We start from the raw sequence: 18,360 nt of genomic DNA, 5'->3' as shown, positions 1-18,360 counted from the left end.
AGTCAGGGGCAACGGCAGAAGGTCTGGAAACACTGGCAAGGAACACACAAGGAACGCTTTCACTGGCACTAAGGCAACAAGATCCGGCAAGGGAGTGCAGGGGAAGTGAGGTGATATAGGGAAGTGCACAGGTGAACACAATAATTGGAACCACTGCGCCAATCAGCGGCGCAGTGGCCCTTTAAATCGCAGAGACCCGGCGCGCGCGCGCCCTAGGGAGCGGGGCCGCGCGCGCCGGGACAGAACAGACGGAGAGCGAAACAGGTAGGGGAGCCGGGGTGCGCATCGCGAGCGGGCGCTACCCGCATCGCGAATCGCATCCCGGCTGGCAGCGGAATCGCAGCGCCCCGGGTCAGAGGACGTGACCGGAGCGCTGCCGCGGGGAGAGTGAAGCGAGCGCTCCGGGGAGGAGCGGGGACCCGGAGCGCTCGGCGTAACACCTACCTGTATTACAGCATGGTTGCCTTCTTTCCTGTACTGCTGGCAAACCTTTCTTAATGAAGTGAACTGCCATGAAGTATACTTTTCCATATATGTCATTTATAAAAAATGATATAAAGGTTACATTCCATGTACTGTATGAGCCTACAGTAAGAAGCAGTGGTCAGCCTTGGGCAATGTAGTCTGCCTTTATACACTACCAGCCTTGTTCCTGATGCCTCACAAAGCATTTCTTTAAGGAGAAAACAGAACAGTCTTTGTAAACAGAGGTTCACATTTCTGAAACGATGAAGTAACATTTAGGCACTGGCTAGCTTACAGGATAATACATGCCAAAAAAAAAGAGCACAGACTTGGCAAGGCTAATATGTTACATTTAAATGTTGTATATAAACTAGTAGTAAAACAGTATACACTGTTAAAGTGCATTATGTAATGTAAACATATTCATGTATTCTTACCTTATTTAAAGCATTAATATCATTTTAAAGGGGTAGTCCGCCCCTAGCATCTTATCCCCTATCCAAAGGATAGGGGATAAGATGTCAGATCGCGGGGGTCCTGCCACTCGGGACCCCCGCGATCTCCGCTGCAGCGCCCTGCTATCATTACTGCACAGAGTAAACTCGCTCTATGCGTAATGACCGGCAATACAGGGGTCGGAGCATCGTGATGTCATGACTCCGCCTCCTCATGATGCCACATTCGCCCCCTCAATACAAGTCTATGGGAGGGGGCGTGATGGCTGCCACGCCCCCTCCCATAGACTTGTATTGTGGGAGTGGGCCGTGACATCACAAAGGGGCGGAGCTGTGACGTCACGATGCTCCGGCCCCCGTATCGCCGGTCATTACGCATAGAGCGAGTTTACTCTGTGCAGTAATGATCCTGGGGGTCCCCAGCGACGGGACCCTCACGATCTGACATCTTATCCCCTATCCTTTGGATAGGGGATAAGATGCTAGGGGGGAGTACTGTGACAGACCTGGTTCTTTGATAGGTCCTTCCTTTTTTGTTGTATGGTCAGCATATTTATTATTGCTCCTATGCTAAAATTGATTATTATGTATCTCTTTATTCTTATTCCCTTCAGGTTTGGCTCTGCCTATAGACAAAATAGGCAGCCGCCTAGAGTGCCCTCTTGAGGGGTCGCTGCTCTGCCCACCACAATAAACTTAGCCAGCATCGGAAGTCACAACCACCAGATCACAGTCAGCTCAGCCAGCAGCAACCACACCCCCCGTACAGTAACACTGTGTGCATTCTTCAGCCTGTCAGAGGAGCACGGCACCGCAGCGCTACTCTATGTGTCACAGACGTGATCACCCAGGTCAGGTCCATCATCCTGTCAGTGTGCCCACCAGCTACCCACCAAACCTACGTCCCACACACCCCCACCGCACTCCGTGCTCTTTTCTGAGGTCTGCGACAGTGCGTGAGTTGAATTGCTTCTGTCAACTGCCGCTCCCCCTCCAATGGGCGGAGTCAAGGGGGTGGCAACATTAGCTTTTGCATAGGGTAGCAAAAAACCTTGCACCAGCCCTGATTCCCTTCCAGGCATTTTTTGTCCTACCTTAGGCTGGGTTCACACCACTTTTTTGCAATACAGTTCCTGTATACATTTTCAATTTGAAAACCGTATGCCAAAAGATGCATCCGGTGGTGTCCATTTTGCATCCTGAATGGTTTTGTCAGTTTTTTTTTTTCCTGTACCCAAAACCTTAGCCTACCACAAACCATACTGAAACATATATATTTTTTTTTTTTTTATGACATGGGTTATGACATGGGAGTCAATGGGAACCATACAGAACCGTATGTGCGTACATCTCCATCCGTTTTTCACGATAAGGTTTTTGACTTTGCACAGTTTTGTCTATTGGAATTTCAATCAAACAAGTGAAACTTTATTCATAATGGAGTGAAAAGTTAAAAACGTATACATTTTTTTCTTAAAAAACAGATGCAAACGGACATAACTTTTCAAACCGTATACGGTTTTTAACCTTATACGGATTCAAATTTGTATACACATTTTGATACAATTTAGTCAGGTTTTGAGGAATCCATTTTTTTTATCAAAAACCTGATACAGGAACTGTATTGCAAAAAAGTGGTGTGAACCCAGCCTAAGCCAAGGCTTACATGTATGCCAATTCACTTTATGTTTGCCTTACTGTTAAGTTTTCTCCCCTGGGTGTGCAATGCTTGTTTTTGTGGAGGTGGGAGGTTGCTGGTTTTTATACATGAATTCTGTATTTTTTATCATGTTTTTCCATAAAGTATTATCCATTTTGTATAATTTCTGTGTTCAGTCCCTTGGGTTCACTGCACAGCATATTTCTACTTATATGTATTTACCTCATTGTGCCTTATATGTGTAGTATGGTTGAAAGATATAGGGGATAAATGTTTGATTGTTAGGGGGTCCAAACACAGGGAACCCAACCACCCCAGTTGAACTAGGTCCTGGCTATTTCTACTGCAAGAAGCGATAGATAGGCAAGCACTTCATGCATTGTCTATGGGAGCGCAGGAGATACTCAAGAGTCGTACATGGGTATCTCAGGCGCACCCATACACAGTGCCTGAAAAGCATACCAACTCGCTGCTCCAAACAGCTGGGGACCTAGTCTGGACCCCAGCAAACTAATACTTATCCATAGGATAGCGAATAAGTTAAGTTATTTTAAATATAAACATTTTACATGCAGAGTTTAGATTGTATGGGTCTAAACCAGCGTGGTAGCACACTTTACTCCCAGTAGGCAAAAGTGGTAATCTTTAGTTTGTATATTATGCTGCATTTAACTAACAAGTCATCCCCTGCCTATTCTTTCCAAAAAGTAGAAACTTTGATTGTATGTAAATACAGCAGAGCTCAGACCAGCATCCCACCAATTCTTTATCTGGATGTCAGCCTGACTGAGTAGAGAATGTGTATACCCAGCCTTACATGGCTGTAATCTCCCCTCTTCTAGTGCACAAGTGTAAATGACATATTGTCAGGCTCCTATATCTTTCAGTGATAAGGCAGCATGGCATATGGCTAGAAGAACATGACTTAATATCTGCTCCAGTTTAAGTTGTGGGGAGCCAGGCAGAGCTTCCAGAGGGAGGGTCTAACATCGAAGGTAAACTTCATCACAGTAAAAGAAGCCAGAGAGTAAAACACAACTGTACAGTGTGTATCCTGTATCCTGACACATAAGATAAGGTGTCTCAGCAGCCTGAAGAGCACAACACCCTGCTGGAAGGAGGCTCCTACAGATGACTGCACACTAGTCTCCAGGGGACAGTAGTTTGGCTGTAAAAGCGAAGAATGAGAAGGTTTCCTTGTGTGTGAGTGAGGCAGCAGCTAGCCATTGGAGCGCCTTCTACACTGCACATCTGGAAGGGAAAGCCACAGCACACGTCTAAATGTTGGAAGCCATACAGGAGTGAAGAGGGTGTGTATCTGAACTGGACTTGGATGTGATAGAAAGAGAAGTATTTTAGAATTCAAGAAAAGAATGGCTTGTTATTTCCAAATGTGGCATGTCGGTGTGCTGCTCACCTTCTTAGGATACCTGTACCCTTGCAAGGCATCCTTCGAAGGGAGCGCCTTTCACTTGGAGACTGAAGGGAGTACATCTGCCACCAACAGCAAGCAAGACTCTAACATCATAGACATCCAGCAATCTTTCATTCCTGCCAGGCTGATCCCATTATCACAGGTAACAAACCTTTATATATTCTGTATTGGCAGGCATTACTTTGTCCTCTTATAACAAAATGGGGTGATCAATCTTTGTACCACAAATGTATCTTTTCTTGTCATTCTAACCGAATAAGTAAGACAAGGACCAGAATGACATTGTGTGAAACCATGAAGAGTAGAATAGCTTAAAGGGCACTTCCATTGGTGCAGACTCCTTGACTTGAGAATGTGCCAAGAGATGAATCAGCATTAGGTTATCATACATAGAATGTAGCTTGAAAGCTTAATGCTCTGCTGCATATAAGGAGTTAATATTTCAACACTAAATAAATTATGCAATTGTCTTAGAAGCAATTCTACTTATTGTTCACCAACAAACTCTTTTAGGGGTTTTCCAGTTCTAGGTTAATAAAGCTTAATTCTTGTATACATGAAAGTTATGTTAACTTTAAAAATACTTTATGGTTCAGATATTTGAAATTTTTAAGATTGGCCTGAAGGAGAACACTGTTGTTTTTATATTCAGTGGTTGCAATCCTATACACAGCCAGTATTGCTGTTAGCTGTGAAGCCAATTGTATGTAGTCTAGGCAATGCTCTGTGAGCTGAGCATCCATACTGATACATAGTAGCAAACTATCAGTGCAATATGGGCAGCAGCTGTTGACATATATATAGCTATAGAGCATTGCCTTAACTGGGTACGGTTGTATACGCTTCTGAGCTGAGAGCCGGACTAGCTATATACTGGTTTGCAACATCAATCTTCTAATTGCACCTTATATAGTAATGTTTCTGTTAGTGAGAGTTTAGAACATGTTCTCTGTAATCATAATAAAATAATGTAATACCTAACACTGAATATTATTATTATTATTATTTCTATCTATCAAGGTATTGTAAGTTTAAAAAGGAATTCCATGTTACTTTGATGTGACATAATTTTAAAGGGTTCATGTTGTCTTAAACAAACTGCGCATGCTTCAAAGAATGTGTGGAACCGGTCAACAGAAAACCAGTTACTACCTTCATTTATAAGGGTCACTCATTAACTTATAGAGCTAACACTTTATATCCATTCATTCTGCAATGCGTTTTATTACTGCAATATCCTGCATATAGAAGCAGTAAGATTCACAGTCATGGGAATCTGATAAAGTAGTTATGTAACTTCTTCTGGGTCACACAGAACAATAATGGGATTTATTTATTTATGAAAACTAGAGAAAAGGAAATGTTGGTGCCTAGAGTGCCCATTCATACTGTTTGCTCATTTTCTAGGCCAGGTGCTAAATAATAGTTTAGGCAAAAGGGACCATAGGTGCTCCCCCATTTACATTATCTCTACAACCTTGTCCCCAACGTGCCCACCCTACTCTGAACTTTGCTTTGACACTCATTGCAAGCTACCGTATATACTCGAGTATAAGGCGACCTTAATACAAGCCGAGGCCCCTAATTTCACCCCAAAAACCCAGGAAAAGTTATTGACTCGACTATAAGCCTAGGTTGGGAAATACATCATCCCCCCCATGTCATCATCCCCCCCATGTCATCATCCCCCCCATGTCATCATCCCCCCCATGTCATCATCACTCCCTGTCATTAACACCCCTGTCATCATCACCCCCGTCATCATCGTCACGCTGTCATTTTCACCCCCATCATCATCACCCCATCATTATCATCCTGTCATTATCACCCCCGTCGTCATCATCATCATCCTGTCATTTTCACCCCCGTCATCATCACCCTGTCATCACTCCCCCCCCCTTCATTATCACTGCCTGTCAATCCCTTATAAGTGGTCTTCAACCTGCGGACCTACAGATGTTGCAAAACTACAACTCCCAGCATGCCCGGACAGCCATCGGCTGTCCGGACATGCTGGGAGTTGTAGTTTTGAAACATCAGGAGGTCCGCAGGTTGAAGACCACTGCAGCCTTCGTCATCATCCAGACCCCCCCTTTAGTTTTCTACTCGCCTCCCCTCGGTGGGAAGGAAGGGTGAGCTGGTCCGGGCCATCTATGCGTGGGAAGGGTTAGTCGTTCCGGGCCGTCCATTTTCACCGGGAGGCCCTCTTCTCCATTCCGGGCCGGCCACGGACTAGTGACGTTGCCTTGACGATGACGCACAGGGATGTTCATGCGCAGGTAAGTCTTCTGCACACGGACATCCCTGTGCGTCATCGTCAACGCAACGTCACTAGTGCGTGGCCGTCCCGGAGCGGAGAAGAGGGCCTCCCAGCCCGGAACGACTAACCCTCCCCACCATGCAGCATAGATGGCCCGGACCAGCTCACCCTTCCTTCCCACTGAGAGGAGGTGAGTAGAAAACTAAAGGGGGGGTCTGGATGATGACGAAGGCCGTCGTGGTCTTCAACCTGCGGACCTCCAGATGTTTCAAAACTACAACTCCCAGCATGCCCGGACAGCCGATGGCTGTCCGGGCATGCTGGGAGTTGTCGTTTTGCAACATCTGGAGGTCCACAGGTTGAAAACCACTGAATGGATTGACAGACGGAGAGTTCACTCGAGTATAAGCCGAGGGGGGCGTTTTCAGCGCGAAAAATCGTGCTGAAAAACTTGGCTTATACTCGAGTATATACTTATAATACAGTATACTGTATAGCACTGTTATATGTTGACTGTTGGGTACTAATGATGAGTGTTTTGCATGACAGTATATATCTACAGTGTACAGTAGAGTAGTGTTATTTGATACACTATGGTACTATAATGTAGCAATAGTGTAGTAGAAACATGTTTGCATTAATTTATATCTTCTGAATTATGCAAAGTCCAAACTGGATCTGGCCTAGCCAATTTAGTTGCATGAATACACAGATTATTTCAAGTGACATCACCATTATAAGTGTCATACAGTGCTGAAGGTTTTAGTAGCTTTGGTATTACAGTTTCAGGTTCCATGTTAAAGCTAACAAGTCTATGTGAAGCTGAACCGCAGCCATTTAAAGTTTTAGCACATATAGGGCAGCTTTCAAATGAATGGAGCTAAAGATGAGCTTCAATACTATGCAAAACCTAAATGAGAGCAACACTACATGTAATGGAATAGGCAATTTTTTTTTAAATTTTTATTTTGAAGCTGATGAAAAAAGACCCCTACACAGTATACAAATGATGTGTATACTGCATTAAAATTGTTAAGGGCCCTAAAAATATTGACATTATCATTTCTGGCCAATGCGATACAGGGAACATGATAACCAGGGCTCAAGTCCTGCAGGAACGGGAACGGAGTTTCTGTACTTTTTCCACAGCAGGAAAGCAGTTCCCATTAGCAGGAGTCCTGCAGGACCATCCCGGGGGTCCCGCCACTGGGGACCCCAGCGATCTTGGCTGCGGCATCCTAGACATCCGGTGCACGGAGTGAACTTCGCTCCATGCCGAATGACTGGCGAAGGGGGGCAGAGGCTTGTGACATCACGGCCATGCCCCCTCAATGCATGTCTATGGGAGTGATGGCTGTAATGCACCCTCCTATAGACTTGCATTGAGGGGCTGTGGCCTCCGGCGCTGCACCCAACGCTCTTAACGAATGTCGGGTGCAGCAGGGAGAACGCGGTGATCCCCAGCGGCAAGACCACCGCAATCAGACATCTTATCCCCTATCCTTTGGGTAGGGGATAAGATGTCTAGGGGCGGAGTACCCCTTTAAGTGGAAATCTTGGGTGAGTTCCCACACTTTTTTTCCTAGGACTTGACCCCTGATGATAACCCTAATTAGGAGATAAGTTGGCTAAGCACTATTAAATGCAACACAACTCTTTTAAAGTGTATCTTCAGCTCCCATGTGGAAAAGTGCAGTCCACCCAGTGAGATCGATGCACGTGCCTACAGTAAGTTATGCACGTGCCTACAGTAATCTTACAGTAAGTGAGTAAGTTTTGGGAATAAGTATTTTTTGTCAGAATTCCTAAAATACATAAAATTATCTGAGGATTTTAAAACATACAGAATAGTACTGTATATAGTCATATACTGTGCATAACAGAAAGAGTCATTCTAAAAAATCAGCTTTTTTCAAGTATTTGTATAGAAACATAGAATGTGTCGGCAGACAAGAACCATGTAGTCTGCCCAATATTCTGAATACTATCAATAAAAAAGAAATGTGATATGTAGGAGAGGGATGTCCAGAGATATTTCCAGATACTAAAATAGATGCAGCCATTTGACATGCTGTGATAGCACTCGCACATACTTCTTAAAGCTGGAGTTAAATGTTATCCCTGTCTGGTTTGGATAGTGTGAAATAGCACTGAGTACATCTGGGGATACATACTGTCAATGCACCATTTAGAAATGTGAGGCAGCAGTGAGAAAACCCGATCTGTTACGTGGCCTATTGGTCTTGCCTTCAGTCATATCACACACTGGATTACTGCCCACCGATTGCTAAAGAGGTTATTCTAAGTCTCCTACCTCCATGAAATGTCATTTTTATCTGTTAACATGTTAAATTTCAGGGACAATGCTGACTTCTGTTGCTTGTCCACCATAATGTCCTTCTATTTCTACTGACAGCAAGCAGATATATTGAAAATAGTGGAGAAATAAAACACAAATACATACCTCCTAACATTGTTGACATTATGGCTTAGTCTAAAGTCAGAAATTGAAATCTACACTTAATATGAGCATATGTAGATTTACACTATGTGCACCATTTGGTTTTAAATTGAATAAATCTGCTGGAAGAAACTTACCACTAGTGCACCCATACATAAAATTTTTGCAGCTGGGTCATGTGACCACCATAAAACTGTATGCTTTCATTATGTAACAAGAAATAGTCTTTACTTTGTCTCTGACCTGTAAACTACAGGATTACATAATTGCCTATCTGACCCCTGCCCTAGTAACCAAGCATTGCTTTGCATAAAGTACTGCTGAGAGAGATCATTTTCTTACCTAAAGAGGCCAGGAGAGCAGTGATATAGAAGGTGAGCTCATAGAATGTGAGCCCACTCACTACCTGCCACAGTACCTGAGCAGATTCTCTAGTGTGTCCTGTAAGATGCAGCTTGACTTTGATCTCTTGTTTAAAAGAGCTGACAGGGAGAAACTTTTCATTAAGAGACAGGCTGAAGCTGCATCTCAAAGAATACACTGATACTCTATAGTGGGAGTTAGGGGGACAGAAGATCTATGGCACTAATCTATCACTTGCTGTACTTAGATAGTGCTTAACCCCTTAACAACGCAGGACGTAAATGTACGTCCTGTGGAGCTGGTACTTAACGCACCAGGACGTACATTTACGTCCAATGCATAACCGTGAGCATCGGAGCGATGCTCACGTCATGCACGGCAGGTCCCGGCTGCTGATAGCAGCCAGGGACCCGCCGGTAATGGAGGACATCCGCCATCGCGCGGATGTCCGCCATTAACCCATCAGATGCTGTGATCAATAAAGATCACGGCATCTGCAGCATCGCGGTACTTTAAATGGATGATCGGATCGCCCGCAGCGCTGCCGCGGTGATCCGGTCATCCAGCATGGGGACTATTAAAGTGTAAAAATAAAAGTAAAAAAAAATGTGAAAAAAACCCTCCCCAATAAAAACATAAATTGTCCCATTTTCCCTATTTCACCCCCAAAAAGTGTAAAAAAAATTATTTTATATACATATTTGTTATTGCCGCGTGTGTAAATATCCCAACTATTAAAATAAAATGTTAATGATACCGTACAGTGAACGGCGTGAACATAAAAACAAATAGTCCAAAATAGCTGCTTTTTTATAACATTTTATTCCCAAAAAAATTTCTAAAAAAAGTATTAAAAGTTTTATATAAGCAAATATGGTATCAATAAAAAGTACAGATCACAGCGCAAAAAATGAGCCCTCATACTGCCGCTTATACGGAAAAATGAAAAGGTGGATGAGAGCGGGGTTTCTTACTACACGTAGGGGGACGATCTTTAGGCAACTCTTATGTTTAGAAAGAAACTCCTGCCATATCCCCAGGATTAGTTTTTGTGTGTTGGGTGTAAGACTTATGTGAAAGTATGGTGCAGGTGGATGGGCTACGAACTGACTTAGAAGTTGCAGATAACTTTACTTGGCAGAATAAAGGAAATAACTGGAGCAATGCCATGCATATGATTGACTTCAAAAGGGATGCTTAATAAGCAATCTTTATATCACTTGCATTAATGAAAGCACTGGGATACAGCTCAGCTTACTGGACAAGGTTTCCAACCATCCATAAATAACAGGACAGTCTGTAAAAATAGGGGAGTTATTCCAGGGTCCATACAGAATGGATGTTTTTTTTTGCTTGTTTGTTTTAAATAGTAAATGTTTATTAAAGTTTAAATAAAATGTACAAACAATAAACAAATGAAAAGTAAAGAAGAAAAAAAGGAGGAACATATCGTTCTCAATACTAAGCAATAGAATGGGGTACAACAGAGCAATATCATTAAGAGGGTGGGCAAAAGAAACAAAAAAAAGGAAATTCATAGTCTTGAAATTTCAAGAATAGTACTAAACAATGAAATGCCCTTGATAAACTTATCAATGAAATAAAAACAAAGCATGTCGTATTCAAGGTAAATAACCAGCATCATACGCCAGTGCTAAAACCAGAAGGAATGAAAAAGGAGGGGGGGGGGTTATGAGGGGAATAGGGAGAGGATAGGAAAAAATATAAATATAAGAGAAGAGGTAAAAGGAGAAAAAGAGAGAATGGGCAGGGAAGAAAGAAAGGAGAAGCGCTATCAGGAGTGGGAGGGGAAAAAAGGAAGAACATACAGAGTAGAATAGGTCTCACCTCGTGGGCTAAATAAACCCTGTCTGGACTACTGAGTGCATCGATCCCCAGGGAGGGGAGTGGCAGGCAGCCAACATATAAACAGAGATAATGATTAAGAAGTCTCCAAATAGAGGCTCTCAAACTCTGTCAAAGACATAAACGTCAACCAGGGGGCTCAAAACAACATGATATTTTTCAATTTGGCGTTTCAAATCTGCTAACAATTCTTCCATATGGCAAATGTGAGAAACTTCAGTAAGCCAAGCAGAAAAGGATGGAGGTTTTTCAGATTTCCAGTTAAGGGTTATTACCTTTTTGGCTGCTATTAGTAAGAAAATAGCTAATTTGGAACCGTAGTTTGGGGGAATATAGATAAGATAATCGTTGTTTAGGTAGGGGTAGAGATGTGAGCTTACGGGACACCTCCAAGACATTGGACCAAAAGGAATCCAGTTTAGGGCAGGTAAGCCAAATGTGAGACATGTGTCCATCAGGGTGGCAACATCGCCAACAATTATCAAGGACTGATGGATACATGCGGGACAGCAAGGCCGGAACCCAGTACCATCTAGTCAGGACTTTATAATTGGTTTCCTGTGCTTTGCTGGAAATAGAGGTCTTATGGCATAAACTCAGGGCACGTGACCGATCACTGTTAGACAGTGGGTGACCTATTTCCTTCTCCCATGAGGACCGGAAGGAAAGCAGGGCCTTTGTGGTCACGTTTAGATGAAGGGTGTATAAAGTACTAACTGCATGAGAAACCGGAGGGGAGGACACACAGAGGAGTTCAAAGTTGGTAAGTTCACGATGGAGGTTGAGAACATGTTTATTGGAGTTGTAGAAGTGGGTTTGTTGATTATATTGAAACGTATGGGACCCAACCGCTGGGACCCCCCGCTATCTTCTGTATGGGGCCTCCGCAGTTCGCGGGAAGGGGGCATGTCCCAGTTGTAGGACCCCCCGTGATCTGAAACGTATCACCTATCCTTAGGATAGGGAATACGTTTTCCACTACTGGACTACTCCTTTAATTTGTTCATCGGAAGGTACTCAAAAATGCATTGCTGTCTATAGAGTCTGTGCATTTCCGAGTGGTCCTAGCGCTAGCTTGTTCTGCCTGCTCCTGCCACAGATGTAGTCTCCACCCAAAATATCTTCTGGCAGAGATTCCATAGTGTGGATGGGTCCTAACTCTGCAGAGCAGCTATTTCAGCAGATTGTATTTCTCTCTCATTGAGGCCAGACATGGCCACACACACGAATGTCCCTAGGAAATATTCTGCATACAGATATCTAAGCAGGAACAGCTATCCTTTCCCAACTTGAGGACATGTAGCTTGGTCATGTGACCATAAATAGATCCTTTGCTTACATGACCAAGCAAATATATTATAAATATGGAAATAGGTGAGAATACTGGACTGTTTCTCTTTTTATTGTTGGCCATTAGTGTTGAGCGGCATAGGCCATATTCGAATTCGCGAATATTCGCGAATATATGGACGAATATTCGTCATATATTCGCAAATATTCGCATATTCGTTATATTCTCGTTTTATTTTCGCATATGCGAACATTCGCGTATGCGAAAATTAACATATGTGAATATTAGCATATACAAAATTAGCATACGCGAAAATTAGCATATGCGAAAATTAGCATATGCGCATTTTCGCATATGCGATTTTTCGCACGCCAGTCTCACACAGTAGTATTACAGCCTTCTTTACACCACACAAGCTGGAAGCAGAGAGGGATGATCACTGTGATGTGTACTGTGAAAAAAACAAACAAAAAAAACCGAATATTCGTAATTACGAATATTTAGCGCTATATTCGCGAAATTCGCGAATTCGCGAATATGCGATATTCGCAAATAATATTCGAATTGCGAATATTCGTGAGCAACACTATTGGCCATGGCAAATGCCAAACACACATTTCTAAGAAACAAGAGCCTTCTTTACCAATCACCCTGATATGGAATTAGGGAGCACATGACTTCCGTTCTTTACTGTTCCAGTGATCATACAACCGAAAAGAAACATTTATATCAGCACAGACTTTTGACTGGGTACTTAAAGTTTTCGTCCCAAGATTACTAACAAAAGTAGCATCCTGAAATAGTTTTGTACTGTATAGGGTACAAACTTCTAAAAAGAAACAGAAAATATGAAAAAATCTGCATGTAATTGGCAGCTATTTCTTTTATATTCTCTAGGTGGTTCTGGAAACAATGTTGGGTTTTCACGGGAAGTGCAGTTTTCAACTGCTGCCTAATAGACAACAGCAAAAGGATCTCTGCTATTTTCCTCTTTAGGTTTGTAAGTTTGTAACGTTAACAAAACTTTAGCAGTGTTGTTGCAGTTATGGGAATATGGAAAATAAATAAAATTCCACAAAACCGCAAAAAACTTTATATGCAAATACACCCCAAGGGACAAACTAGAGGTCCATAAATCCTAAGCTCTAAAACTGAATTCTCCGTTTTTGCCAGGGTTTAGATCGTGAACTTGACAAATGTTTCTCCCAGTGCTTATAAAACCAATCAAGAATGCTGAATATAAGCAATTTATGTTTGAGGGTGTCGCTTAATTTGCTTTCTTTACATAGTTAATTTTCCAAGTCCAAATGATCCCGTTTACCATATGCTGCCCAGCATAATAGCTGGGTCACAAGGGCAAGCATGTTTTATTTCCTATGCTGGGTAAGTGAGTCCTCCAGATTAGTCATGCTATTTTCTTTCGTGGAAATGACACCATTAAAGTAAGGGGGAGATCTAAACCACACATGTTTCACATTTAAGTGTATCAGTTTCTCACGGAGAGATATTAATGAAAATCAGCTGTCATAGTGCATTGTAATCATTGAGCATCTAAGTAAAGGAAAGCCAGCAAGCTTAGGATTTATAGCCCAGCATTACTGACGTCCATAAAGAAGGGGCCTCATTACATTTGGTCCTAATTTTCAGGAACATTTGTACCTAACTGTATTCTGTTTGTGTTAAAATCACAAATACAATAGTCAAAGTTGTACATGATGTCTTACAGCACCTCCCATAGACATGAATGGAGGTGGCATGGAGTGACATTACCTCTCCAGTCCCGGAAACAAAGAGGTTTCTGAGACTGGAGACGCAGCCTGCATTGAATGGGGGTGCTGCACGGAGACTACAGGGGGTCCCAGCGACCCCCCCACCCCACCCCACCCGCGATCAGACATCTTATCCTCTATCCTTTTGATAGGGGATAAGATGTATTTGGCCAGAATACCCCTTTAAGTTCAATCTTCCTTAGGCTGGGTTCACAGATATCCGGCATCCAGCATAGTTTCCCTCCGACGTGCACCGGAGGGAAACTGATTCTAGAACTGATCCCATTCATTTAAATGGGACGGTTCACAATCATCCAGCGTCTCAATTTTGATGCCGGATGGTTGGACACGCCAGAGGGCACCAGACAGGGGAACACAGCTTGCTCTCTTTCCCTGTCCGCTGTCCAGAAACAATGAACACCGAATACAATACAACTGATGACAACTTGGCATCAGTTGCATCAATATCTAGGCTGCGTTCACCTATGCCGGATGCCGGACAGAGGCTGTAGGCTGAAGACACAGTTAACCTGTTTTGTCCTTACAAAAAAATCAATCCCAATGACTCTTTTGGTAGCTGTAGCGGTATACAGTTTTAGGTGTAGTGCGGCCAGAAATGTCAACTAACCATTTGGAATCTTGTTCTTTTCTTAGTAAAGTGGACAGACTCTTCCATGTGTGATGTAAAAGCTACGGTGTATGATCTGGACCAGTTGGATGCCTCCTTGCTTATGCTGCTGCACCACCTCCTCCCTCCCTGAAGCTGCATCCCCCTCCTCCCGAATCTCTCTGTCTATTATACTGTGGAATATGAATTTGTAGATGACTAAGGAATTTTCTCAACATTTATGCTGATTACACGTCTATTGATTTTGCCATTGAACTATGCTCCCTAGGATTTCCTGACATTAACCATGTAAAAAGGAAAGTACAAGTATTTTCTTTCTAGTCATGGAAAGAAAATAAGTGATAATCCCTACAATATACACAAAGGTTAGACTCACTGGTCTTTGGGGAAGAGAGCTTGCTCCATCACTTCCTGAAGACCAACCATCTATAACATTTTACTATTAATTGAGCCCTACTTTTTACATCTATACACACCTTCTACTCTCTAAGCATGAGTCTTCAATATAGCTGTCACCAAAATAAACAATACAACATTTTAAGAACAAAACAAACACTTTATTTGTTGTATAACAAATATTTATAGGACACTGTGGGTATAACCAACAATAGTTGTGGAATAGTGATTCTTTATTCCCCCGATGTGTTCCAGGCAATGTTTCAGCCCCTCAATGGAGCTTGTAATTGGCTTCATGGATGGTTGAATAAAGAAACACTATTCCAATGAAGATTCTACAGTCGGCTACGCCCCCTTGTGACATCAGGTCACGCCACTCAATGCAAATCTATGTGAGGGGGCGTGATGGCTGCCACACCCCTCCCATATATTTGCATTGAGGGACGTGTCCTGATGTCACAAGGGGGCGTGGCTGACCCCCACAGCGCACACACAGAGTTTGGAACTAAATTTTATGAACGCTGGCCAGTGGAGTATCACTTTAAAGGGGTTCTACGGTGCTTACACATCTTTTCCCCTATCCAAAGGATAGGGGATAAGATGCCTGATCGCGTGTTCGCTCCGGGTCTGATTACAGGCGACCACCGGGCCGGCGGCGTGTGACGTCACGCCTCCGCCCTCGTGTGATGTCACGCCTCCGCCCCTCAAGGCAAGCCTACGGGAGGGGGTGTGATAGCTGTTGCATGGAACGCAGCAGTGCCAGCCGGCTTATTTCTATCTTGCATATTTGAATGTCTATTATAATAACGCAATTTGCATTATTAGGTATATTATATTATTGGGTATATTATTACACGTTCTTGTACCAATTTCTTTATAGAAGTTCCCAAGCAGATTAGAAATGCAGACACAATGGAGCTTTCAGGAGACTTCATGGTAAATCTTTCGTAAACAAAGAACACTGTATTAGAATCGTTGCACTTTCCCCTATGTTTTCAACTCAAGAAAGAACTAGCTGTAATATTTATCAGTATGGGATATTTTGCAAGTAATTATTTTAGGTTGCTTGTAACAGATGTTTTACAACAGATAAATGAGTCCCAGGTTTCTACAAATCCCATTGCTGTCAGAGTGCATGGAAATGTGAGAAAACATTTGCATGAATTAATTAGAATGGCGAGATGTTGTTTTCATTCTTCTTGATGATTCGGAGCATGAGAATAAACACAAGTAGTGAAAATCGGTAAAACAGTGTTATGGTTTATTGTATAAATTATAGTGAGGATATATACAAAGAATAGAGATTTAGAGCAAATTCATACAGCCATTTCTCTTTCTTCATCTGTGACGTCAGTGCAAATAAATCCATTTGTAATTCTATTACTTTTATGTCACATTGGGCAAGTTCCAATTACGCAAGGCAAAGACAATGATCGGTAAATTGTTTCACCCATCATACTCTATGGGGGAGATTTGTTTTTACTTGTGAGTTTTCTCCCCCTATGTCCTGATAGATCAGTGGATTGGTCATTTAAAAAAAAAAAAATTGAATCAACTGGTGCCAGAAAGTTTAACAGATTTGTAAATTACTTCTATAAAAAATTCTTAACCCTTTCAGTACTTATTAGCAGCTGTATACTACAGAATAAATTATTTTCTTTTGGGATTTCTTTTTTGTCACGACCACAGTGCTCTCTGCTGACACCTCTGTCCATTTTAGGAACTCTCAACAGCAGCATATGCTTGCAATGGGGATTTTCTCCTGCTTTGGACAGTTCCTGACATGGACAGAGATGTCAGCAGAGAGCACTGTGGTCGTGACAGAAAAGAAATCCAAATAGAAAATAATTTCCTCTGTAGTAAACAGCCGCTACAGTACTGGAAGGATTAAGATTTTTTAATAGAAGTAATTTACAAATCTGTTTAACTTTCTGGCACCAGTTGATTTAAAAAAAAATATATATGTAGTTTTCCACCGGAGTACAAATATCAAAGATCGTAAAACTATAAAATTACATTATTTTACGCTTGTTGTTTAAAAACAAAAGTGTTTTACAATTGCTACTACCTAAGGTTAGGTTTATTGTGTACTTGAGCTCCAAGCTTGGCTTATCCAACAAAAATCGCTTTCAATAGATGCACCAAAGAGACCATAGAGTTTAAAGTGGTACTCAGCTGTCAAACATATTTTTTTTTAATCAACTGGTACCAGAAAGTTAAACAGATTTTTCAATTATTCGATTAAAAAAATCTTTACAGTACTTATCAGCTCTTATATGCTCCAGAGGAAGTTCTTTCTGTCTCACCACAGTGCTCTCTGCTGACACCTCTGTCCATGTCAAGAACTGTCTAGAGTAGGAGAGGTTTGCTAAGGGGATTTGCTCCTACTCTGGACAGTTCCTAAAAGGGACAGAGGTGTCAACAGAGAGAACTGTGGTCAGATAGAGAGGAAATTCAAAAAGAAAATAATTTCCTGTGGAGCATACAGCAGCTGATAAGTACTGCAAGGATTAAGCTTTTCTAATAGAATTAATTTACAAATCTGTTTAACTTTCTGGCACCAGTTGATTAAAAAAAAAAAGTTTTCCAGCAGAGTACCCCTTTAATACAATCTATATGCTACTTTTTAAAAAGGTTGCATATTTCAATCTAAAGCCTTGGTTTGCCCATATCCACACCACCATAGTTAAATAACAATCTTCTTTTCTATTTCTTGTAAAGGCTTAGTTTGTTATGCATTTAAAGGGGTATTCCAGTAAAAAAAATCAACTGGCTCCAGAGAGTTAAACAGATTTGTAAATTACTTCTATTAAAAATCTTATTCCTTCCAGTACTTATCAGCTGCTGAAGTTGAGTTGTTCTTTTCTGTCTGTCATATATACAAAAAGTGGGCTCAGCCTAAATAATGTTTGTTACATATTCTCAAAGCCAATACAAATCAGACAAAACATTTGAAAACAATTAAAAAGCACAAAGGCCACTTCACAATGAGGGGGGGGGGGGGGGGGCAAAGCCTGCTATATCCCAACAAGTAGTTTACACTGACCCTAGTGGCCTAACATAAGAAATACAATATATATGCACAACCTGTCCTGTACAATAATGACCAATACACTACTGGGAGAAAGAGGCCAGGAACAGCAGATGGACCATAATCCAGGCAGGTGCCCTCCTAGACCCCACACGTCTGTGACTTCCTCAGGGATGTTGTGGCATATTTCCCATTCCCTTAGGCATCTGTGCTTTCACCCCAGTTTCTTGCTGTGCCTACGCACCAGTGTCCGTAAGTACAAGCGGATGCTTACTGGAGT

General features: G+C 42.2%; 1 protein-coding gene across 3 annotated transcripts in view; it reads left to right on the top strand.

The window, feature by feature from the left end:
* LAMA4 (laminin subunit alpha 4) overlaps positions 1-18,360 on the top strand; it is a 402,692-nt gene that overhangs the window by 264,544 nt on the left and 119,788 nt on the right. The window contains exon 1 of one of the 3 annotated variants that reach the window (XM_056566346.1): positions 3,585-4,157. The exons of the other annotated variants lie outside the window; for them this stretch is intronic. Coding sequence (XP_056422321.1) covers positions 3,954-4,157 — 204 coding nt within the window. The 5' untranslated portion in view covers positions 3,585-3,953. Of the gene's footprint in view, positions 1-3,584; positions 4,158-18,360 lie in introns of those variants that run through there. 3 annotated transcript variants of the gene reach the window in all.

This window comes from Hyla sarda, chromosome 3 (genome assembly GCF_029499605.1).
Source record: "Hyla sarda isolate aHylSar1 chromosome 3, aHylSar1.hap1, whole genome shotgun sequence".
In the NCBI taxonomy this organism is placed as follows: domain Eukaryota; kingdom Metazoa; phylum Chordata; class Amphibia; order Anura; family Hylidae; genus Hyla; species Hyla sarda.
Note: the sequence above shows the minus strand (reverse complement) of the source record. Positions and strands in the feature narration are given on the sequence as shown.